The sequence below is a fragment of the Papaver somniferum genome, chromosome 9 (assembly GCF_003573695.1).
Source record: "Papaver somniferum cultivar HN1 chromosome 9, ASM357369v1, whole genome shotgun sequence".
NCBI lineage: Eukaryota > Viridiplantae > Streptophyta > Magnoliopsida > Ranunculales > Papaveraceae > Papaver > Papaver somniferum.
The window spans coordinates 109,590,131-109,615,247 of NC_039366.1; the positions used below are offsets into that span (position 1 = coordinate 109,590,131).

The 25,117-nt window shown below is 35.4% G+C and overlaps 1 protein-coding gene across 1 annotated transcript; it reads left to right on the forward strand.

The window, feature by feature from the left end:
- Positions 1-4,763: 4,763 nt before the first annotated feature.
- LOC113308853 (protein LURP-one-related 8-like) lies at positions 4,764-6,072 on the forward strand. Its single transcript, XM_026557296.1, has 2 exons — positions 4,764-5,113; positions 5,207-6,072. The coding sequence occupies exons 1-2, from the start codon at positions 4,856-4,858 to the stop codon at positions 5,579-5,581; spliced, it is 633 nt and encodes a 210-aa protein (XP_026413081.1). The 5' UTR covers positions 4,764-4,855; the 3' UTR covers positions 5,582-6,072.
- Positions 6,073-25,117: the final 19,045 nt, after the last annotated feature.

Below are 25,117 nucleotides of genomic sequence, written 5' to 3' on the forward strand. Positions count from 1 at the left end.
GCGGGTCACTCTGGGCTCTATGAATCTCAAAGACACCATATTAATGTCAATTAAAGTCTACGGGCATCCAACTCAAAATCAATTGGCAATGAGTGGAGTGACCCTTCCATATTATATTTTAAGTTATTAAAGGGATATTAACAGTGTGGGACTATTATCCTTCACAATGTCCGCTATCCGAATTCGACGTGTGCAACACTCGCTGTCCAAAATCGACGCGTGCGGCGGAATTCGCTGGTCAGGCTTGAATTTTGTTGGATGCGTTTGGGATGCCTGTCCGTCGAATCACATGAGCGTCGGCTTGGATATTTTTCTAACACACTTTGGACGAACCATGGACATACTTTCTTGTTTTCCTTTATATTGGTTTTCGACACTCTTGATAAATATGACTCGTCAAATTTGCAAACATCCATGATCCATTACATTGTTCTACAAAAGCTATCCAAGGCATTAAGTGTTTGAAATACGAAATTGAACTTTGTTTTCATGCAGGTCAAGTAACTTATACTGTCTCGACAGCAAAATTCAAGAGTCTTGTTTTGTGTTTTCTTTCCGTATGATATTTATGCGTCCATGTGTACTTGCCACTTCTTGGGTGGTTACTTGACCATTTTGTTAGGTCAGGTTTATAAAACTTGGTATCAGAAGACGCGATTCGGTTTGAGGGCCGTAAGCTTCAGTTGGAGAAATCCTAAGAATAGAATTACTAACCGCTTGGCTAGCATCTCGGTGTTAGACTTTGTTCCGCTTTGATTGTGTTTAATGAATTTTGATGGTTGCATAATGATATGCTCCAAGGAGTTGTCAACCACGTATACCTAAGCACTAAAATATGTCTTTCCACAAAATCCACATAAAAACATGCAAACAGAGCACTCTGTTGCCATATCTTTTAAAGGATGCCACCATGATATTTAGCAACTTGCATTTGTGGTGTAAACATCTGAAATTCTTAAGAAAGGGATTGTCATCCGAACCATTAATTTGTTGTTTCTTTTTGTAATAAACTACAAGTAAACCACATGGCAGACATCACGGTTATGTTTCAACCTTCCGCTCTCATATATAATACCAAACTACTTAATCAAATAGGCTTTGCAATTTTCTTTGTATATTTAGGGCCAACAGTCTTAGCTGTTGTGAACTAACATGGGATTTCAAGGCTGTTTTCTTTCCTTTGAATGGATGAAGGAAAATGAATTGTGTATATCCTCAAAAGAGATATTACTTGTAATATTTATAGCTAAATGCTAAAATAAAAGGATCACAACAGTGATGGTTTTAGGATCATGAGAAATGACATTTCATCCTCTTCAAACTCTGATCAAACGTTCCCAACTCGAGGCAACATCGAGAGATTCCAAACCTTCCTTCATAAATCCAACTGATTTTTTGACATTATCTTGGCTCTGTATTTACACCACACAAGATGAATAACATCTTTTGCACAAGCTCATGGAGATGTCGCTCTTCAAATATTGCATCTCTAGAGTGGGATATCATCAGTAGTACCAATAGGGCAATAGTAGTAGCACCACCTATCAATTGACAGGGGGATGATGGAATTTGTACATTTACGTCTCATTCGACAAAGGTAGGGTTTATCTGTTGTCTGTCCTCATTCATAAATGAGAGTGACAATACAAAGAAACACACTGTATCAATCTGGCCATGCCTTTTGCCTAAATGGCTCGCTGGAGTAGAAAGAGTCAAGAGAAAAATATATGGAGGATGCAGTCAGTCCTAGGACAGCCAGAGGGCTCCCAACCAAGAGGTAAATCCTTTATCAATGACAGAAACATGATAAACCTCAAGCTCACAATATTTTTGGCTACTATAAAATCAGCAGTCCTCCCTATAGCTTTGGCTCCCCCTAAATCCGCTCGGTGTCCTTTTCTAACTTATAATTTGTATATTTTTCTAAAATAAAATAAAACTGATTAAGGGTTGAGTCGTGTGGACATCATCATATCATCATCGTTGATTTTTAATGGTAAACACCTGGCTATAATTATCTCGTCCTCGGATTCCTTTAAACTTTTGTTTCGTCGTCACAAATTTAATGTAAATATATCATTCATGTTCCTAGGCTTAATGTTTTTTTTGTTTTTTCTTAATGTTATGAAGCAAGGCTTAGTGTTATTGGATGAGCGAATGCTTTATTTTGTCGAATAAGTGTGGAAACGCGTCAATTACAATTTGAAAACACTAAAAAAACATATAAAGGAAGATGTGTATTTATTGACTGGGTTTTAGCCAGTAGTCTTTTAGCCAATAGTCATGGAGATTTTAGATATAATCAAACCACTGTTCACAATTTATTACTTTCTCCGTCTCTAAAAGATAGGTAGATTTGTGTGTAAATTCTTCTTACACATAAACCTGCCTATCTTTTAGAGACGAGAGACGGAGAGTACTCTGTAAACACGTATTAAAATTCATGTGTTCTATTCTATGATAAAAGTGAAAATTCTATCCAGTTTAATGCAATGGATAATTGGAGAAACCATATGCGCTACACTATTATAGTCCGCACAAAAGTCGCACAAACCGCCCAAAGCATTCCCCTCACAAAAATATTGTAAAGAACTGAAATCTTAAATTCTTCATTTCATAAAATTTTTTAATCACTCTTGGCATCACCATTCACCACAAGTTTTTCCCACGATTTATAAAAGGGGATACCAGTCCTATGCCGATACCATTTCACCGATCCAACGGTCAGGATCGGTAGGATTTTTTTGTCCTATATAAAACGGTATCAGCACTTAGCAGAACTGGTATCCCCTTTATAAATTATTGTTTTTCCACTTCACAATACTTGTTCCTCTCTTCAATCAGTTACCAATATTACTTTAGTATTATTTACTTTTGAAATGAAGAACGTACTTACTAATTACTATTGCCATAAAGATCCTGCCTAAAATTTCCTAGCTTAGCCCGAAAACTGATGTCCAAGTTAAGATATCAAACACACCAAGTAAATGTTCATAAACAGATAAACGTTGCCAACATCCATTGATGATGTACGTTATTTGTCTTGTTGGAGTTCACATCTGTCACTACTATAAGAACGTATACCAACCTGATCTCCACCTTCATACCCAATCCACAGGCGTGCACATTGATCCGATAGGTATTTCTTGCCAAGATGACACTGATGATGAGAAAGGATCGACAGAATGGCAGAAGAACACTATCAGTACCAGTCTTTGAGGCGACCTGCATAACAGTGTTAATGATGTCGATTATCGTCTCTTCAACAACAGCCCAAAAAAACCGCGCACAGATCGTGGACGAGTATTTGCCTGTGCCCGTGGCCGCACCAACAACACCTAGTGCTGATTACCTCCAAACTCAAAATATGGAACTTCAAGAATTTGATCTCTTGGGATGCATGTCAGTATCCCCACAGATAGTACAATGTGCTGCAAATGTTTACCTGACTTATCTCTACCCTCATGTACCACTCAATATTGTATCCTCTTGTTGCGTGGTCATATTTAAGGTTGGCGAAAAATGTTTGCCAAAATTCACCTTTCCAAAAATCGAATCCCGCCACTTCGGGTTCCTAAACAATTTGCCCAATCAGCTCAAGCAACTCTGTGAAGTTATTCAGCCTCACTCATCTGCATTGTCAACTTCGTCAACTGGTGGTTTAGCGGTATCTTCTAAACAAAATGATCAAGTAGTTGGAGAATGCTTATTCTCAAAACTTCGGAGTGTGGAGCGGTGCAAAAAAGAGGTGGTCACCTTTTTCGCAACTTTGCAAGTTCAAATTATTGGAAAATCCTGCTGCAAGGCAATTATCGATATTACTGAAGGATGCTGGTCATCAATATTTCCTTTCAATCCTTTCTTTCCTTCTTTGCTTAAGAACTACTGCATGCCATTATTGGCCTTCCCTCCTTCCCCCTAGAATACCCATGATCTAGGGTTAAGTAATCTCTAAATTCTACTCCCTCCGTCCCACATTAATTGAGCCATTTGTAGTTTGCACAATTATTAAGGCAAGGAGAAAAGAGGAGTATGTTTAAGTGTTTTTTACCAGTATGTCCTTATAGATAATAACTTGTGAGTAAAACTTATAAATGATTTATCTCTTAAGCTATACCACGGTTTTTCGTAAACTTTATACTGTTGAAAAACATTTTAAAACAACTACGTAACGAATATAAACATGACTATCAAATTATACATATTTTTTATGGTACAATAATCAATTAAAAAGGTAGTTTTGGAAATATCCCTTGATTAGTGAAATAACTCATCTATTTGTGGGACAAAATTCAAAATCAATTGGCTCAACTAATGTGGGATGGAGGGAGTACTTTTTTTGTCACTTAAATTTGTTGAAATATCTTTATTATAAAGAGATATTTTCTAATTCTGATTAAACTGAAGTTAGAATAACTCAGAAGATTTATCTTTATTTCCACCTGTGTCTCAGACTCTCATGCAGTGCATTTTGTAAAATCCACATCTCGAAAATGGTGAACCCAATTTAAGAATCTGAACTTAGATTTGGGATTTATATTGTAATAAGGCGGTGGATAACAGTGAGGCGAATAGCATTTTCGAACTCTTCATTTCATAAAATTTTAATATTAATCACACGTGGCATCACCCATGACCACAAGTTTGTCCATGCCCATCAAATCTTCTACTTCCACAAGTAAGCAAATACGATTAATTCTTTCACCAACTTTTAAGTAAAGATCGGATCATCGCGCCTCAAAAAATTATAAATACTACATTTTCTCCAAGCACAAATCTGCAAACTCACTCTAAATATTTCTTCCACTTCACGATACCTTTTCCTCTCTTTAATCGGCTCCGAATATTAACAACCATGCCAAAGGTTTATCCAAATGCGAATGATCCAAATGCAACAACAGCAAAACCCACAGAAATCCCCAGACATGTTTCAGACAGACAGATGGAGGTATTAACAGTATGGAAAAAATCACTTATCTTCAACTGTGACGGTTATACCGTTTTTGATACTAAAGGAAATCTCGTCTTTCGTGTTGATAATTATCAATCTGGGAAAAAAGAAATCGTTTTAATGGATGGCATAGGAAAATCTCTTCTTATAATCCGTCGTAAGGTGAGCATGACTCCGGTCATTTATCTGTTTCCATGGGCCTTATTCATGATTTATTAACGGCGTCTAATTTCCTTTTGTTAATTTTCTTTACAGAGATTGAGTTTGGCAGATAATTGGATGGTGTTCGACGGGGAAGCTTCAGTTAGTCCAATATTCATGGTGAAAAAGCCCGTGAATTTCTTGGCATCAAAGAACTTAGCTCACGTGATGTCTTGCCAAAGTAACAATAAGAATCAGCTGATATATGAGATTATTGGATCGTATGCACAACGGCGAGTGGCTGTGTATGATAACAGAAAAAGACTTGTAGCTGAAATTCAAAGGAAAGAAGCTAAAACAGGTATATCATTTGGTGGTGATGTATTTTCGTTGATTGTACAACCTGAACTTAATCAGACAGTTGCGATGGCTCTTGTTATATTAATGGAGCAAATGTTCGGACTGAGAAGATCAATTAGTTTAGGGTGATTAATACCGGCATACACTTCAGATCGGATATACTTATACTTGGAAATTGGATATTGAGAACAATACCGGCAATCGGAACCAAAGAGGACCTTACGGGAGAAGCCTTTAAATGGGATTGCAGTTGTTGCTGAAATACCTCATGCAGAGCATGGTTGGCTAAGGAAGCTGCAACTAGATGATGCTAGCTCAAGATAGTGAGTTGGAGCAAATAACAATCTGAAATCCCAAACAAAGTGAAGTTATCATTATGGCTGACTACCGAGAGCTTTACCAAATTGCGTGGTATTCCAGCGCCTCAGGGGAAACTAAACACGCAGACTGATCAGCTGCATTTACGGAGTTTTGGCACCTAAATTAATTGCAACTCAGAACCATTTGTTGTTATGGTGTATACATCTCAATTTTTAAGAAAAGGACTGGCATGCATGTTTGTTTTTTGTTGTTCCTTTTTCAGATTAACTACAAATTAACCACAAGGCAGACATACATCATGGTTATGTTTCATCCTTCAGTTATAGGATACCACCAACCTTCTTCATCAAATCAAAACCAATGCTTTAAAATTCTGTGTGGACTAATTCCTAGGCTGTTTTTTTTTCCTTTCATTGGATGAAGGGAAATGAAGTATATGTATATATCCTCAAAAGAGTTACTTGTAATGTTTGCAGCTAAATGCTAAAAAAAAAAGGATCACAAAAGTGATGATTTTATTGGATTAGGATTACTGGATAGGATCGGGATCACGAAATGACGTTTCATCCTCTTCAAACTCTTCAAAATGTTCCCAACTCAAAGCATCTAGAGATTCTAAACCTTCCGTCATTAATCCAACCGATTTTTGTCATTTTCTTGGCTCTATGTTTAGACCACACAAGATGAATTACTTCTTTCGCACAAGCACATGGAAATGTCGCACTTCAAATATTGCATCTTCAGAGTGGGATCATATCAGTACCAATAGAGTAATAGCACCTATCAGTTGACAGGGGGTGATGAAATTTGTACATTTACGTAGCATTCGACAAAGGTAGGGTATGTATGCTGTCTGTCTCTGTTAGGAAAAAAATAATTAGTCGACCTGTGTTAACTCGCTAAATTAATAGTACTTTTCAAAAGTAACAAAAATGAAGAGATTTCAAGGTTTTTTATTTGAAAAAGTTCAACAGTAATTAGGTCTTCACTCTGGGTGGATATATATGTAAAATACTACCTTGGTACAGACATACAGAAATGATGTTTGACCGTGGTTGAAGGCCGATTCACCTACGTATTTTGGTCTGAACCCACATAGTAACAGACCTCATTGAGATAAGTGGGTGTATTAGACTCCACATGTTTTTGGTGTATTAGACTCCACATGTTTTTCAATTTCAAAGTATTTCAGCGTAATTTTATTTGGGTATTGAAAATTTCAGAATTCTGTGGGAGTCAGAAAAATAAATTATAAGAGAGACTTTGATATGATCCTACCAAAGATTAGTTATACTTTTGATTTATGTAAAGTTTTTATGAGCAGTGAATTTTTTTTTTTTTTAGGAAAATGTATAAAACAATCCTAGTATTAGGATCCGATTCACAAAAACATCCTACAAGTTACAAAATATTAACAAAATGGTTATACTTTTGTTAAAAAGAGAGTTAAGTGATGACTCACAGTTAAATATGTTAATAAAATTACCCATGTGTCATTCCTACTATTCCCTTCCTACATAATTTTAAGTTTCTCCTTCATTATAATGGTTTTAACAGTGGTGCTATTTGTAGGTGGTGGTGCCGCCGCTTACATATCGTTACACCGCATTCAGGTTCGTGATACCGCATTCAGGATCGCTACACCACATTCACCCAAAGGGTTCACCGCTTCCCCTATGGGTTTTAGCGAAGAATATTAAGCTTCCACCACCACCACCACCGCTTCATCACCACCACTTCAACCAATTAGTTAAATGGAAAGGGTATTTTGGGAGGCTATTTTGGGAAAAGATAACACTGTTTTATTCAGAAGTGTTAAATCAGATGGAAGCATGACCATTTTGTGAACGAATTACAAAAGTATGACCATTTTGTGAACGAATTACAAAAAGTATGACCATTCTGTAACTTTACTTTTTTTTTATCTCTCTTTAATCTTTTTTCCTTTTTAGGTGAAAAGAAAAGCTTAAATTATAATCTCATCCCTCACGAATTAAACAACGCAAATTTAAACAAGGGGAAGGATCCGTTGACATGGTTATATTGACATAATTTGTTGACATGGTTATATTTTTTTTCACTGAACCCAAACGGCGAGGAATTTAAAGCTAATATTTTGGTGACATGTTCTTCTTATAAGTCTCTACATTCCAACCAAAAATGAGAGCATTCCGAGATGTATAAAACCGCCATCTACGATTTTGAATATTAACCGTTGAAGATTAACGGTTGAAATTAAAATTTGTGGATGATGAAGTTTCGTATTTCGGAATACTCTCATTTTTGATAGGAATGTAGAGTTTTATATGAGGAACATGTCACCAAAAAATTAACTTCAAATTCATTGCCAGTTGGGCTCAGCAGAAAAAATGACGCTAAAATGTGAAGATTATATCAATATAACCATGTCAACGGATCATTAAGGAGAATGAATACATTGTTACTCTCAAAGTGGTGGTGTCAGAGATTCAACTCCGAAAAAAGAGTATTATGGAGTAGAGCCATTGTTTCTAAGTATGGTTCTACATGCTTTGGCAAGAAATAAAGTCTCCAAAAAATCCCCAAGGAGTTAGTGTTTGGAAAAGAGTTTACAAACAACTGGACTTATTTAAAGCTAATACTTCTTTGCAGGTCCAGAATGTCTCTTGAGTTCTGATCTGGGAAGATCATTGGCTAGTTGAATATTCGTTCTCTACAGTTTTTCCATCTCATTATAAAACGACTTCCTCAACGAACTTGTCAATTGTAATGGCTGTGAATACCATCTCAAGTGGAGGTTTCTGGATACTTGGGTTTCAAAGAAGATTAACTCAAACTAAAATTAATGAGGTATGCAACTTGACTGCCATATTGGATCTCATTTGTTTGAATCAAGGGCATAATCAACTTAAATGAATTTATGATAAATCGGAAAAATTCTCTGTGAGATCTATTAATACTATGTTATGCTAAACACAACTCATGTAAACATAAATTGATTCTTGGAATCCTTATTTCATATTTACATGGATTTGCTTCTTGGAATCTATTCTACCACACTTCCAAACAAGTTTAGAATTGGTTCTACCAGTATTCCAACACTACTATTTGATTAGTCGTACCAAGTCACAATGGTTAGTTGTGATCGTTCCTACCAAGTCACATACATGGGTTCGGATCGGTTATACCAATCACTAGGATCAGTTCTACCTAAACATGATATTTACTTGTGATTGATCACACCAGTCACTAGGATTGGTTACACCAATTACAAGGATCGGTCACACATACTTATGATCGGTCACACCAATTATAAGGATCGGTCACACCAATTCGAGGATCAGTCATACCATCTCACAGTGATTACTTAGGATCGATTACACCAATAACCAGGACAGGTCATACCAAATCATAAGTTTAGGTACTGTGATCGGTTATACCAAGAACATTACCTGAGTTAAGATCGGTTCTACCAAAGAATAAGCAATGAATAGATGGACCAATAAACCTATTGATTTGCCTTTCGATTCACGAAAAAAGTTCATGAATGTACTATCTTTAAACAAATGTAAAATATTGTTTCCTAGGATGAAATTTTCACCGTACACACCTGTATACATAATCATAAAACTGTATACAAGATTATGTCGATATCATATCTACGAAGTTCAAAAAATAAGCGTTATACTTCTTAGTCTAATTAATTCCTTAATACTATGATCATGTCTCATCATTAGAGTATTATATACAATATGTAGAGTATATACAGCTTCGTAGTGCTAGAGCACTGCTCTGTCGAACTCGCAAGTGTTTCTATCTCAAGCTTGTTTGTCAAGGTTAGTTGTCAAAACTATAAGTCTTGATTTCAAGTCTACTTATAGCTATGTCTCGGATTAGGATAGAATGTGTAGTTGAGTTTTAGACTTCAAGGCGTTCATCTATTGAAGATGAAGAACTACTAAGGGGAGCTTGTGGAACTTCATCAACAAAAGGTACGTGGAGACTTGAACTCATCTATTACTCGTAAGTCTATTTCTATTCTATCTCATATTGAGAAGAAAGTCGTATAACTATATAGACTTAACATTATACACATTTTATATTTCGAGTTGAGTTTAACTCGCTTACATATTTCTCGAAATATGTGTTGGTAAGCTTTCGCTTTAACCAAGTTCATCTTTTATTCTTGACGAAAGTCAAAAGATGATCATGTGAAAATCGCCTGGTAACATCTTACGTGATTTGTGTCAGACAGTCATTTGATGTGGACTCGAAATGTTTCGTATTGATCTATTGATCACTTGAAAATTTCTTTGAAGCTAATAGTTTGTGTGAGACAACTATTCCCGTCTTCCAAGAATGTTTCAACGATTAAAGTGGAGTTTAGAACGATTAACCATTGATTGGATATAGCACAGTATGCATACTTGTATGCTAACTATTGCATGTTATTCCAAGTCCGGGAACCATAGTATGCATACCCGTGTGCGTACTGGTTTAACAGTTGAAGTCCGGGAACTTAGTATGCGTACTGGCTTAACAGTTCAGGTCTGGGAATTTAGTATGCGTACCCGTTTGCATACTAATTCAACTGAGTTCGGTCGTGAACGACAGTATGCGTACCTGTTCGCATACTAACGGACATACCAAGTCTAAAACTCTAAGTATGTGTACCCGTTTGCATACTTGAGTGGGTTAAGTTCTAAAATCAGTTTGTTCATGAAAAAATACATTTATATAATAAGGAATGCAATCTTTTGCAAACCGTGGCTATAATGTTCATGAATTGATTCGAGTGACTCAAAATCGATTTTACTTCAATTGTGTCTTGTATACTTCTATGACAATATAAACAATTGAGTAACTTTATAACTAGTTTCATTTGTGAACTAGTTGTGATTAAGATGAACAAGGTTGATATAAAAGTGTTCATGTAGCTAACTTCGGTTAACTATTGTTGAGCCAACCAAGTGTACACGTTTAGGTACGATTACCCATATCTAAATGATGGTACATTTCATTTGTGTTTAACAAGCTAAGTTCAATCTAACGGTCGAAAGATATTAGCTTGACTCTAATCCGATTTTCATCTAACGGTGAATATTGAATGTTTTGTTACCAAGGTAGCATTGATTGCAAACCCTGATTTGAAAACTATATAAGGGAGATCTCTGGCAACCGGGAAACCTAATACCCACACCTCATGTGTGATACTAGTTTCCACTAGAGTCGATTCTCCTTTAACCTAGGTTTTTTCTAAAACCATTATAGGTTAACGACTTCATTGGGATTCTGAAGCCAGACCCAACTATTTTCTCTGTAGTTGCGTGTTCTGATCTTACTTTGTTCTATCGTATTGAGTACTATATTCTCTAAGATTTGTTCGAGATTTAATCTCTGATAGGTAAGATAAAAAGTAGTCACAAACATATTCGTCTCATCGTTTGTGATTCCATAATATCTTGTTTCGCTACCATACGATTAAGATTGTGAGGTGATTGATATTACTAGGCTGTTCTTCAGCAATATAAGTCTGGTGTATCAACTGGTTCATGTTCACCTTGATTTATCAAAAGATGGAATATAAACTCGTAAGTATTTCTGTGGGAGACAAATTTATCTATTCAATAGACTTTTCTGTGTGAGACAGATTTGTTTATCAAGTCTTCGACTTTGGATCGTAGCGGCTCTTAGTTGTGGGTGAGATCAGCTAAGGGAATCAAGTGCGTAGAGTCTTGCTGAGATTCATAGGCGTAATGAACGCGACTGTACCTTAATCAGTGTGAGATTGGTTAGGGCTCAACTACATTCCAGTCTGAAGTTAACTTGTAGTAGGCTATAGTCTGTAGCGGCTTAATACAGTGTGGTGTTTAAATCTGGACTAGGTCCCGAGGTTATTCTGTATTTGCGGTTTCCTCGTTAACAAAATTTCTGGTGTCTGTGTTATTTCTTTTCCGCATTATATTGTTATACAATTGAAATATCACAGGTTGTACGTAGTTCAATCAATTAGATAATCCAACCTTTGGTTGTTGATATAAATTGATTAACACTTGAACATTGGTCTTTGATACCGTTCAAATTATTTATCTTATTGATCTGGCTCACAGATTCCTATATGTTCGATTGCAGATTGATTTGAGAAATAAAGATATAACTCTTGGATGTATTTTCCTTGATTGAGTCTGACTGTCTAGTTGATTCTCTTGGAAATATATTGGAGTTAGTCCATACAAATTTCCGAAACGAAATATTTGGTGTGGTTGTTAGACCCACGCTTTTTCAATTGGTATCAGAGTAGGCAAACACGTTTAAGACCTCATAAGTCTGTGTTTGTAGCAATATGACTCTATGGAAAATTGTGTTATCTCAAACGACGCATCACCAGTTCAGAAACGTTTTGACTTGGTTCAAAGCTCTGCTTATCCTGAGAAATCTTCATCATCATCTCCATGGTCGGAAACTGTGCCTAACTGGGAAACACGCCTAGATGAACAGTTGGATGATCTTTCAGATGAAAGTAATTCATACGATGGACACGATGTTGATGAGGAAGTCTCTCAATGCATCAAGCTTTTTGACCATCTCATAAGAAAAAGAAGTCAACATCTTGCTTGGTTGAGTTTCTGACTCCTCTTTGTCTAGAAAACAGGAAAATGAGAAAGCTCTTTAAAGTCTACGATTGTGGATATAATCTCCTACAATCTCTTCTTAAATATCGAGAAGAAGATGTGCGTTCAAAAAGTTTTGAATGCGAAAATCTTCGTCGAAATATTGTTATGTTAAAATAAGAACTTGCTGAATCTGAAGCTAGATGTAACTCTCAATAAAGTTGTTTTAAAGACAAAGAGAACGTTTTTCTCTCCCGAGAAAAACAGTTGGAGGATAAGCTTTCTGCTGCTCAAAACAAGGTAATTATGCTGGAAGAAAACTTGAAAAAGTTTGATCTTAGTTCATCAAAATTATCCACTATGTTGGGAGCTTATAAGAAACATCATGATATACGAGGTTTGGGCTATGAAGGAATAGACACTCCAAGCAGTGGTAAGAATAATTTTGTTAGCGCTAAAAGCAACTTCCTGTAGAAAACTTGCTCTAATGGCAAAAGTAGAAAATTACCTTCTACGGCAGAAGTCTCAATTGACAAAGGATGTCAACCTCCAACTTATGTGAGAAATATTAATAACATTCCCTTCATATGTTATTATTGCGGAACCAAAGGTCATCTTGAAAACAGATGTCGTTTTCGTTTGCGGAATAAAAAACTTCATAACATTCTTATCTGGATGTCTAAGGAATTAATCAAACCGGTTTCTCATTTTACTGGTCTTAAATGTCCAACTCTCAGACAAGAAAAGTGCCATGATGAGCCAAGTCTTGCCTGTAAAGGTAACACAAAGGCTTTCTACAATTGTAAAAAGAATTGTGTTATACGGACAAATGACTGCTTTGTTGATCTAATTAGTAAGAAAACTTTTTCAAACTCTTCTTCCGTGACTAAAGTAAGTGTTGGATCAAAAGCTTCAATCGTTCGTGAGTATATTCATATCAATAATCGTGTTTCTTAACTAAAGACCAGCATAAGTAGACTCAAGCGCAGCATTAAGAAGGCAGGGAAGGTAGCAGCTTCATGTATCTATTGTCCTCCTCTTGTAAATTCTCTTAAGACTAACTCTATTAACTTTTCTGAAGATCTTCAAGAAAGAAAAAGGAAAAAAGTCAATACCCTTGATGAGTTATATGCTCGTCAAATTTCAACTTGACTACTTACAAATGTACATCCTCTTTGAGACCGTGTGAGGATGCTCATAATTTTCAAGAAGCCCTTCTTCATGACAAAGTGGTCTTTGTTGTATCTGTTTTTCCGTTTAAGAATAAATTGATCATCTTACTGTTGATCCTTGATCCGGTTAACTATTACATAATGTAATATAATTGATCAATAACTCTCTTTGAAAATTCTCTTTGTTGCTCTCTTTGAAAAATCTCGTTTGTCTCCTTCTTGACAGTTGAGTTGTTGATTTCAACAATTACCTTGTGCTCAATTCTTGAGCTAAGTCGTTCTGTCTTTAGAATTTGTTTTTATCTAAACATATCTCTAAAATAGGCTTCATTTGGTTTCTCGGTCTTGAACCTGGTTCATAACCACAAACGTTCGTGCACCCGACCCTTACCAAACGCAAACGAGTAACCCTAGGGTTTCCCTATGAAAATATCGTAAATATATATATATATATATCATGGACTCCTTCTGATATATACTCGTTCCATAATTTCAAGTTTTCTTGAGTTCTTTGGAGTGAACAATGGATGGATGCAAAAAGGAATACAAAGTTGAAGAAGGAAAAATTCTCGAGTTTCATGAGAACCCCGTTATCATATCCTACTACCATGCAATTGATCATGAAAACAAACTTCCATTTCAGATGTCATCTCAATTAGTGTGAAATCTTCTTCAACAGTTTGGGGTTGTACCTGAACAACTTGAAATTGCAACAAAGAATCTTGAATTTCTGGAAAAACGAACTGAAGAAAGCAACTCATGAACTTATTTTTGTTCGATCTCTGGTTGCTGATTATTTCTGAAGACCTTCAGTTTTGTTCTTCTTAGAAGTTATATTTTTGTCTAGGAAACTTCTTATGAGAATTTTTTTTTGTGTTTTAAGAAGGATAACTAGGGTATAGAATAGCCTATATTGTGATTACACATTGCTATTGCCAACGATTTTCATCTTGTAATGTTTTTAGATTTATTTATATAAATTCTAAAGTTAATTTGGAAGATGATTTTGCAGTATTAATCTTTATTGGTTTTATATATTGCAAATTATGTTATGGGATATGTGTGTTTGCGTCCGTGAACTATGATTGTCCCATATATGTCAAAAGTTTAGTCTATTGTGTCATTATGCAAATATTGATGGAAAATATAATGAACTTTTGATGTCAAAGATTAAGTCTATCGTGTCATTATGCAAATATTGATGAAAAATATAATGAATCATTGTATATTCCGCAGTATTGATCTTTCCCTGATCCACTTCTATGTGAAAGTACTGTATGGCTCCCTAAGTTCTTTTCTGTTGATCATTTTCGATTAAATTAATCATGGGTTATCTTGTGTTTAACTTAATTGAGTTTTATGGATACAAATTGATGTTTCATGTGATTTGTTAATGCCCAAAGAGATCCTTCTTTTCTTGTAAAAGTAAGGTCGATCTTATTGTTCTTTCGGGAATGACATTTTACGGGGGAGAGTTCTTAATTGAACTTGTGCTTAATTGCCAAACCTTTGTGGGGAGTGCGGTTGTGGAATATTATAGGATTTTTCTTGTATCTTTATAAACTCCTTGATGAATACACTAAGTTCGACTATGTGAAATCATCGAAACGAAGTTGATATGTTCTCTTTTAGTCATGAAGTATCTCTATGAGAATTTCATTATGATCCCTCTAGTTTTCGTACCTTTGTCAATTTATATTGACAAAAAGGAGGAGAATTATTGGGTAGTTCATACTACAAATAAATATGGTTTACAAATCATTATGTAAGGGGGAGTGGTTTTCATTGTGAGATGAAGTATTGACTAAGGAGGAGTGATACATATCACCGTAGTATTATTGTCAAAGTTGTGATAAAATTGAACTTTGATGTTTTATAATAATACTATGACATTGTATGACAATGGTTTTCATATTGTTATAGCTACGGATCTTCAACAACTATGATGCTGAGTTGAACACATTCTGAATCACTGGAGTACTTGGAAGTAACGAAGATTTAGAGTGATATTGAAGAACCAAGGAAATCAAGCATTTGGATGAGAAGCTACACAGTTTATTTTTTTTGTAATCCATATGTATTGATAGCTTTGTCACTAAAATTGGCAAAGGGGGAGATTGTTAGAGCACTGTTCGGTCGAAATCGCAAGTGTTGCTATCTCAAGCTTGTTTTTCAAGTTTAGTTGTCAAAACTATAAGTCTTGATTTCTAGTTTACTTATAGCTATGTCTCGGATTAAGATAAAATGTGTAGTTGAGCTTTAGACTTCACGGCATTCATCGATTGAAGAAGAAGAACTACTAAGGGGATCTTGTAGAACTTCATCAACAAAAGGTATGTAGAGACTTGAACTCATCTATCACTCAGAAGTTGATTTCTATTCTATCTCCTATTGAGACAAAAGTCGTATATCTATATACTTTACATTATACAAATTTGATATTTCGAGCTGAGTTTAACCCGCTTACATATTTCTCGAAATATGTGTTGGTAAGCTTTCTCTTTAACCAAGTTCATATTTTATTCTTGACGAAGGTCAAAAGATGATCATGTGAAAATCGCCTGGTAACATCTTACATGATTTGTGTGAGACAGTCATTTGATGTAGACTGAGAATGTTTTGTATTGATCTATTGATCACTTGAAAATTGGTTTGAAGTTAATAGTTCGTGTGAGACAGTTATTCCCGTCTTCCAAGAATGTTTCAATGATTAAAATGAAGTTTAGAACGATTAACCATTGATTGAATATAGCACGGTATGCGTACTTGTGTGCTAACTGTTGCATGTTATTCCAAGTCCGGGAACCATAGTATGCATACCCATATGCGTACTGGTTTAACAGTTGAAGTCCGGGAACTTAGTATGCATACCCTTATGCGTACTGGCTTAACAGTTCAGGTCCGGGAATTTAGTATGCGTACCCGTTTGCATACTAATTCAACTGAGTTCGGTCGTGAACGACAGTATGTGTACCCGTTCACATACTGACGGACAGACCAAGTCCGTAACTCTAAGTATGCGTACCCGCTTGCATACTTGAGTGGGTTAAGTTCTAGAATCGGTTTGTTCATGAACAAATACATTTATATAATTAAGAATGCAATCTTTTGCAAACTGTGGCTATAATGTTGATGAATTGATTCAAGTGAATCAAAATCAATTTTGCTTCAATTGTGTCTTGTATACTTCTATGAGAATATAAACAATTGAACAACTCTATAACTAGTTTCATTTGAGTCATTTGAACTATCTTGAAACTAGTTGTGATTAAGATGAACAAGGTCGATATGAAAGTGTTCATGTGGCTAACTTCAGTTAACTATTATTGAGCCACCCAAGTGTACACGTTTAGGTACGGTTACTCATATCTAAATGAAGTCACTTTTTATTTGTATGTAACAAGCTAAGGTCAATCTAACGGTGAATATTGAATGTTTTGTTACCAAGGTAGCATTGATTGCAAACCCTGATTTGAAGACTATATAAGGGAGAGCTCTAGCAACTGGGAAACCTAATCCCCACACCTCCTGTGTGATACTAGTTGCGACTAGAGTCGATTCTCCTTTAACCTAGGTTTTTACTAAAACCATTATAGGTTAACGACTTAAATACTTCATTGGGGTTCTGAAGCCAGAACCAACTATTTTCTCTATAGTTGTGGGTTCTGATCTTACTCTGTTCTATCGTATTCAGTATTATCTTCTCTAAGATTTGCTTGAGATTTAATCTCCGATATGTAAGATAAAAAGTAGTCACAAACATCTTCGTCTCATCGTTTGTGATTCCACAATATCTTTTTGCGCTACCATGCGATCAAGATTATTGTGAGATGATTGATACTACTAGGTTGTTCTTCGGGAATATAAGTCTAGTGTATCAATTGGTTCTTGTTCACCTTGATATATCAAAAGACGGAACAAAAACTCGTAGGTATTTCTGTGGGAGACAAATTTATCTATTCAATGGATTTTTCTGTGTGAGACAAATTTTTTTATCAAGTCTTCGACTTTGGGTCATAGTAACTCTTAGTTGTGGGTGAGATTAGCTAAGGGAATCAAGTGCGTAGAGTCTGTAGTGGCTTAATACAGTGTGGTGTTCAAATCTGGACTAGGTCCCGGGGTTTTTCTGCATTTGCGGTTTCCTCGTTAACAAAGTTTCTGGTATCTGTGTTATTTCTTTTTCGTATTATATTGTTATATAATTGAAATATCACAGGTTGTGCGTAGTTCAATCAATTAGATAATCCAACCTTTGGTTGTTGATATAAATTGATTGACACTTGAACATTGGTCTTTGGTATCGTTCAAGTTATTTCTCTTATTGATCTGGCTCACATATTCCTATCTGTTCGATTGCAGATCGATTTAACAAATAGAGATATAACTCTTGGATGTATTTTCCTTAATTGAGTTTGACTGTCTAGTTAATTCTCTTGGAAATATATTGGAGTTAGTCCGTACAGATTGCCGAAACGAAATATTGGGTGTGGTTGTTAGACCCCCGCATTTTTACGTAGTTATGTTTTCAATACGCACAACTTGAAAGATACGTTAGAAGTGAAACAAGTTCAAGGCAGTATTACTAACCTCAATTGGAAGGATGGTGTCGTCGTTGTAGTTCGTTGCTTCTTCTCATTTTTCAGGTTTTCAGAGTAATACTTGTATGTCTCAACATTCCTAGACTTTCTAATCTAACCTAAACGAAGTTGACTCTAGTATTTAATCAAGCGACTCTAAATGAGTTTTGATATTAAAATATGACAACCAAACTTGACATACCAAAGATTAGTGAGTTCAACCGAGCTATGCTTTAACAAGTTCCTTTTTGGTTTATGTTAGTCTTCAGTATTTAGTACGGGGTCTGTTGGCTTTGGATCTTTCTGTAACTATTGTTAGGGTTACAAGATCTGTCTAGTTTTCCTTGCTTACCTATGGTACGTAATATATAAAAGATTTTAACATTTGTTGATTTAAAAATATATATTGAGAGTTTAGGTTAGTATTTATTAGCCCGCCCTCTTGATTAGGTGATATATGGAAAGTGGCGGAACCAGAAATTACTGTCGAGGGGGGATAAAAAAAATTATATAAATATGTAGAAGTTTGGTGGACTAAATTCTAAATTATGGTGAACTAAATGATAAATATATGATAAAAATAAAGGTGGTAATATGATTATTATGATTTTGGGGTGGTGTTGGGGGGGGGGGGGGGGGGTGGTTGACCCATGAGCCAGGGTTAGTCAACCCTTGGCTCCACCCCTGTTTACAGACCACTTTTACAAGCAAAATATTTGAACTTGCCAAAAAAAATACTTACACGTAGAGTTCCTTTAAAACAGAAAGAAAAGAAAATAATACACAAACGACTTGGATTTGCGATATTTGTAATAGTGGAAAGAGAATCAAAGAGGAACATTAACCTATGTTTTGATAATATATATTTCCAACATCATCATATGAGACAACTTATTAATATACTTCCCTTTGAGGTTTAATAAAGAAATATATTCATTGTGGAGCTCTTTCATAAAGAGAAAATGCATGGTGCAAATGATGACATTTGGGTTAAGCATATAACTGAGCCTCGATGAATGGGAATTGAGAAAGTATTCCAAAGGGAAATGCATTTGACTAAAGATTGTTATAGTCGCTTGGTCAAATTCACAAGTTTTGGTATGTCAAGCTTGTTGTTAAATTTAGTTTATCAAAACAATATCATGATTTATAGTCTACTAAACTCAGTATCAGACTAGGAATAGAGCATGGTGGTTGAATATCTGAATTCACCAACCGACCTTGAAGGTTGAAGACTGGAGAACAAGGGAGACGTCTATGAGGACTCCATAAACAAAATTATGGAAAGAATGACTATCATATTTACTCATATTTTCTACCGTTCTATCTATTGAGACAATTTCATATGACTTTAATATTACGATGATAATTGGAAAGAAGAAATTTTGATTTCAAGCTAGTATCTGATAAGTGTCAAATTATATTTCAAGCAATGGAAAGAACTTATCGCATAATAGGTTAAAACAATTTATTGTCCAACATATCATAATTGCATACGAAGTTCATAGGATACACCAAGTTATATTCTTGTTCATGAACTGATTTGGTCAGTGCATGAAACTTGAGATTATTTAGAATATATTTGATAAATAAATCTCTTATTAACTCACATACGAACTGACTTTTAAATCCTCATGTACACGAACTGTTTTGGTCAGTACGCAAACTGATTGATTTTAAGAGGTTCCTGGAAACTTTTTGCGTCTTGGGTGTCGAACTGTGCCGGACAGTTCGTGAACTTATAGATATAAAAAGTTCCTGAACTCCAAGATGAAAAATTTGTTCATAAACTTTTTTCGAAAGTTCGTGAACTGATTTAGTCTTTGATGGTTACCAACCTCCATGATTTCTTGATAATTTACGGACAACTTAACCATTGTTCCTGGGCTATCCATTTGGTTCATGGAGCTTACATCGATACATATGACGGGTAAACATTCTTCTTTGTAATCAAGGCAAACTTCTTGCGCACATGATCAATTTATATTGAGAACTATTGAGCTTACTTGGTGTCAAATTAATTCATAAACATGGAAACTAGTTCGCAAACTCAACTTTGATCATAAGCTACCTAGCCTTGTTCATATTAGAATCTTAATCTTGGCACTCTTATTTCCTAGTTGTAGTTGGAGTCTTCCTCTACAGAACTAGGCTTCGCTATGAAACTGTATTAGGTAGCGACTTTTGAAGTCTTCACTAAGAGATTCATGAAGTCCAGATATAATGTTTTTTACCTGATAGTTCTTGATATCCAGAATCTTATCTTGATTATCGTAGTTCTTGTTTGTTCTTAGGTCCACCAGTTCAGCTATATGGTCTGTCAAGAACTATCGATCAAGGAATAAAATTAATAGAAATTACAAATTTCTTTTCGTCTCAGACTTTGTAATTCCACAAGTTTTATATCTGTTATATTGATCTTGTGAGGTAGAATCGATTAGGCATCTCTATAATGTTTTGAAGAGAGTAATCTATCCTCATTGTTGAGATTTGCTTGATATTGAAAATGTGGGGGTCTAACAACCACACCCAACAATTCGTTTGGCAATCTGAGAGGAATTACTCCAATACACTTTCTAGAGAATCAACTAGACAGTCAAACTCAATCTATAATAAAGTATATCAAAGAGTTTAATATCTCTAACTCTTAATTCAATCCGCAATCAGCAAATATAAATCTGCGAGCCCGATTGAATAAGAGGAGTAACTTGAACGGTACCAAAGACCAATATTCAAGTGTCAATCAATTTAAATTAACAACCCAAGGTTGGATATTCTAATTGATTGATCTTAACACACAGCCTGTGATATTTCAATTATATAACAAAATATAATGTGGAAAAGAAATAACACATACACCAGAATTTTGTTAACAAGGAAACCGCAAAATGCAGAAAAAACCTCGGGACCTAGTCAAGATTGAACACCACACTGTATTAAGCCACTACAGACACTAGCTTACTACCAATTAACTTCAGACTGGACTGTAGTTGAATCTTAATCAATATCACACTGAATCAAGGTACAGTTGTGCTCCTTACGTCTCTGATCCCAGCAGGATACTACGCACTTGATTCCCTTAGTTGATCTCACCCACAACCAAGAGTTGCTACGATCCAAAGTCGAAGACTTGATAGAAAAATATGTCTCACGCAGAAAAGTCTATAGGATTGAATAAATTTGTCTCCTACAAAAATACCCAAGAGTTTTTGTTCCGTCTTTTGATAAATCAAGGTGAACAGGAACCAATTGATAACCTGGACTTATATTCCCGAAGAACAACCTAGAATTATCAATCACCTCAAAATAAACTTAATCGACTAGCGAAACAAGTTACTGTGGAATCACAAACGATGAGACGAAGATGTTTGTGATTACTTTTCTATCTTTCCTATCGGAGATATAAAATCTCGAGCCAATTATTTCAATTGTACTCAACACGATAGAAACAGCAAAATCAGATCACGCAACGACAAAGATAATAGTTGGGTCTGGCTTCACAATCCCAATGAAGTCTTCAAGTCGTTAACCTACAGGGTCTCGAGAAGAAACCTAAGGTTAAAGGAGAATCGACTCTAGTCGCAACTGGCAACAAAGCATTCAATAATCACACAGGAGGTGTGGGGATTAGGTTTCCCAGTTGCTAGAGTTCTCCTTTATATAGTTTTCAAATCAGGGTTTGCAATCCAAGTTTCCTTGGTAACAAAGCATTCAATAATCACCGTTAGATGAAAATCCTGATTCAACCAAGCTAATATCTTTCAACCTTTATGTTAGAGCATAGCTCGGTTGAACCCACCAAGCGTTGGTATATCAAGTTAGGTTGTCATATTTTAGTCAATCAAAACTCATGTTAAGAGTCGCTTGATTATGTACTAGAGTCAACTTCGTATAGGTTAGCTTGAAATTATTAGGATATGAGACATTACAAGTATTGCGAAGACTTGAATATGTGAAGAAGCAAGGAGCTACAACGACAACAATCATCCTTCCACTTGAGGTTAGTGATATTTGACTTGAACTGTTTCATTCTCTAACGTATCTTTCAAGTCGTGCATATTGAAAACAAAACTGCGAAGCATATTTGAACTCTAGATAGACATAGTATTAAGGAATACAATACGAGGTTTATTGCTTAACCATTAAACTTTGTAGATAAGACATCGCCATAATCATTTGAATGCTATTGTGATTATGTATGGGTATGAGGTGAGGATTTCATCATAGGGAACAATGTTTTACACGTGTTCTAAGGAAGTAAGTTCATAAACTTGTTTGTGAACCGAAAAGGAAATTTCCAGGCGTTATTGATTTTGTTATTCATTGCATATCTTATGAACAACCAATATGTGTGATTGAGTATAACCGTTCACGACTTTTTGTGTTCTTGGTAGAACTATTCACAAAGGCATGACTTATGTATTGGTATGACTTTTATTAGTGAAACCGATCTTAAGTAATCACCTGAGATGGTATGATCGGGTTTGTGATTTTATGTCTGACCAAATATGAGAAAGGGGAACCGATCCTAGTAAGAGGTGTAGTACATCACAAAGGGGAACTGATCCTTGTATGAGGTGCAGCAAGGTTTATAGCAGAAAGGGGAACAGATCCTATGAACATGTGCAACACGTTTTTAGGCAAAGGGGAACCAATCCTATGGACATGTGAAACACATATAAGTTAGATACCATATATATGTGGGGAACCGATCCTAGTACCTAGTCAACCTAATTTTGGAAAGCTAGTGTGAATATGCACAGTACTCACATGGAAGGTAGAACCGAAACTTCTTTTTGGTAGAACCGTTAAACCCATGATTATGATTGAATGTTATTTGATCAATTGCATAGTTCTTGAAAGTCATATGAACCAATTCTAAACTTGTTTGGAAGTGTGGAAAATCGGTTTCAAGGTTGTAAGTGTGAAAGAGAACTTACAAAGTAAGGATGTCGACATACTTTGAACACATGCTATGAATGTTTATTATTTAATTGTTCAAAGTTATTCCTTAATATCTAAAGGAAGAGAATCCCAATATCGAAACATAAATAAGTTAAGAATCTTTTAATTAAGGTATTTAACTTCATTTTGTAGGGAAATAAGAATTAGTAATGTGCATTTACTAATTAGAACTTTTCCTAGAGGTTTCGATCATTATTTTTGGACAGAGCATTTCCAGGAATTATGAAAACCGAATTTGTGCTTTAATGAATATCTTGAGAATATTTTCGGTTTTGGAAATTCCTTGGTGTCCAAACTTCCTTGTCTATAAATACTTGAAGTTTTCCTTTCTAGCAAACTAATCCTTCGTAACAACAAGCTTCCTCTTTGTTGTGTTGTTACTGGTGTAGCCGCCTATTCGGAGAGGAGAGTAACCTAATTAGGCGAAATCTCGTACGGCCGCTCAGTTTAAAGTCTTCTTTGGGATTGATAAGCTCTAGCGTGTACCGTTGGTGGGAAACTAGATAATTGCGGTTTATCTTTTGTTTTCATTGATTTGATTGACTAACGGTGGTTGAACTTTGATTGCACCTAGTTTGTTTATGCTTGAGAATCTTCTCTTCTGATATAAGATTCACTCAAACTAGTTCAGAGTTTCGACAGGGATCTTTAGACTGTTGTTAGTTCTAAAGACGATCTTGTGATAATCCATTGTTAACAGACTCCATTCTGTGTGTGATTGATCACAAGAGATTCAAGTGATTGTGTGCAGGTTATTATTGAATATCTAAGAAGATTTGAAGACGAAGACGATATTGAAGATTTTTGATTTGTGGGTTCATAATCTTTGGTGTGCACAATACTTGTTTCGGTAAAAGATGATCCAATTAATAATCGGTTTATCCTTGTGATAGATTGGATTGATTAATTGAGTAGATCGGAATCAACACAATTCTTTGGATTAATAGTGTTGTTGGCTTAATCTTAAACGATTACTTCGGTAATTGAATATAAGATAGATCTAAGAACCTGGCGAAGGAGTTTATGTTAAGATAAATATAAGATCCTTTGTCCGACTCATATCACTTGGTTGAATAGAGTTGATACCAAACAGATTTGTTGTTCCTTTACTGTTTGGAATACGAACCAAATGAATTGTTCCAAGTACGTGACTAAGTGAAAAAGCGGGGGTCTAACAACCACACCCAATATTTCGTTTGGCAATCTAAATGGACAAACTCCAATATACTTTCAAGAGAATCAACTAGACAGTTAGACTCAATCTATAAAAAGTATATCGAATAGTTTTATATCTCTATCTCTTGATTCAATCCGCAATCAGCAAATAGGAATCTGCGAGCCCGATTGAATATAAGAGGATTAACTTGAACGGTACCAAAGACCATGTTCAAGTGTCAATCACTTCACTCAACAACCCAAAGGCCGGATACAAGAACTGATTGATCTTAACGCACAACCTGTGATATTTCTATTATATAAATAAAATATAATACGGAAAAAAAATAACACAGACACCAGAATTTTGTTAACGAGGAAACCGCAAATGCAGAAAAACCTCGGGACCTAGTCCAGAATAAACACACACTGATTGTAAGATGTTACACCAATTTCCTACTACCTATTCGGACTAGATGTAATACCTTCTTCAGCACTTGTAGAACTCCTAGCAGAATACCGATTCTCTTTAGAAATTCTTCACGCAAATCTTCTAGCAGAACCCAAGGTTCTCTTTAGAAGATACACCAACACGATTGATACGATTTGATATTATGTTTGCACAAAACACCAGTTTGATTTCCCTTGAGATGTGAATCAAATTTTTGGAAATCTTGTGTTTGTTTTGATAAAAACAATTACTAGGTAAAATTAATATCAAAACAAACTTGTAGATTAGGGATTATTATACTCTTCAATAAAAGGTAGAGAAACCTAATAACTATACAACAAGAATAACTAGAATAAATCTAGAGATATCTTGTTTAAAACTTCTCAAGGATTTTTAGGAGATGCCTCAATAGAAGTGTTTCTTTCTAGTCTTCG

Excerpts from the sequence above, each read along its gene's own strand:
- LOC113308853 (XM_026557296.1), top strand. The coding sequence starts at position 4,856 with ATGCCAAAGGTTTATCCAAATGCGAATGATCCAAATGCAACAACAGCA. Across the intron at positions 5,114-5,206 it reads TTCTTATAATCCGTCGTAAG|AGATTGAGTTTGGCAGATAA; the intron begins GTGAGCATGACT and ends TTTTCTTTACAG.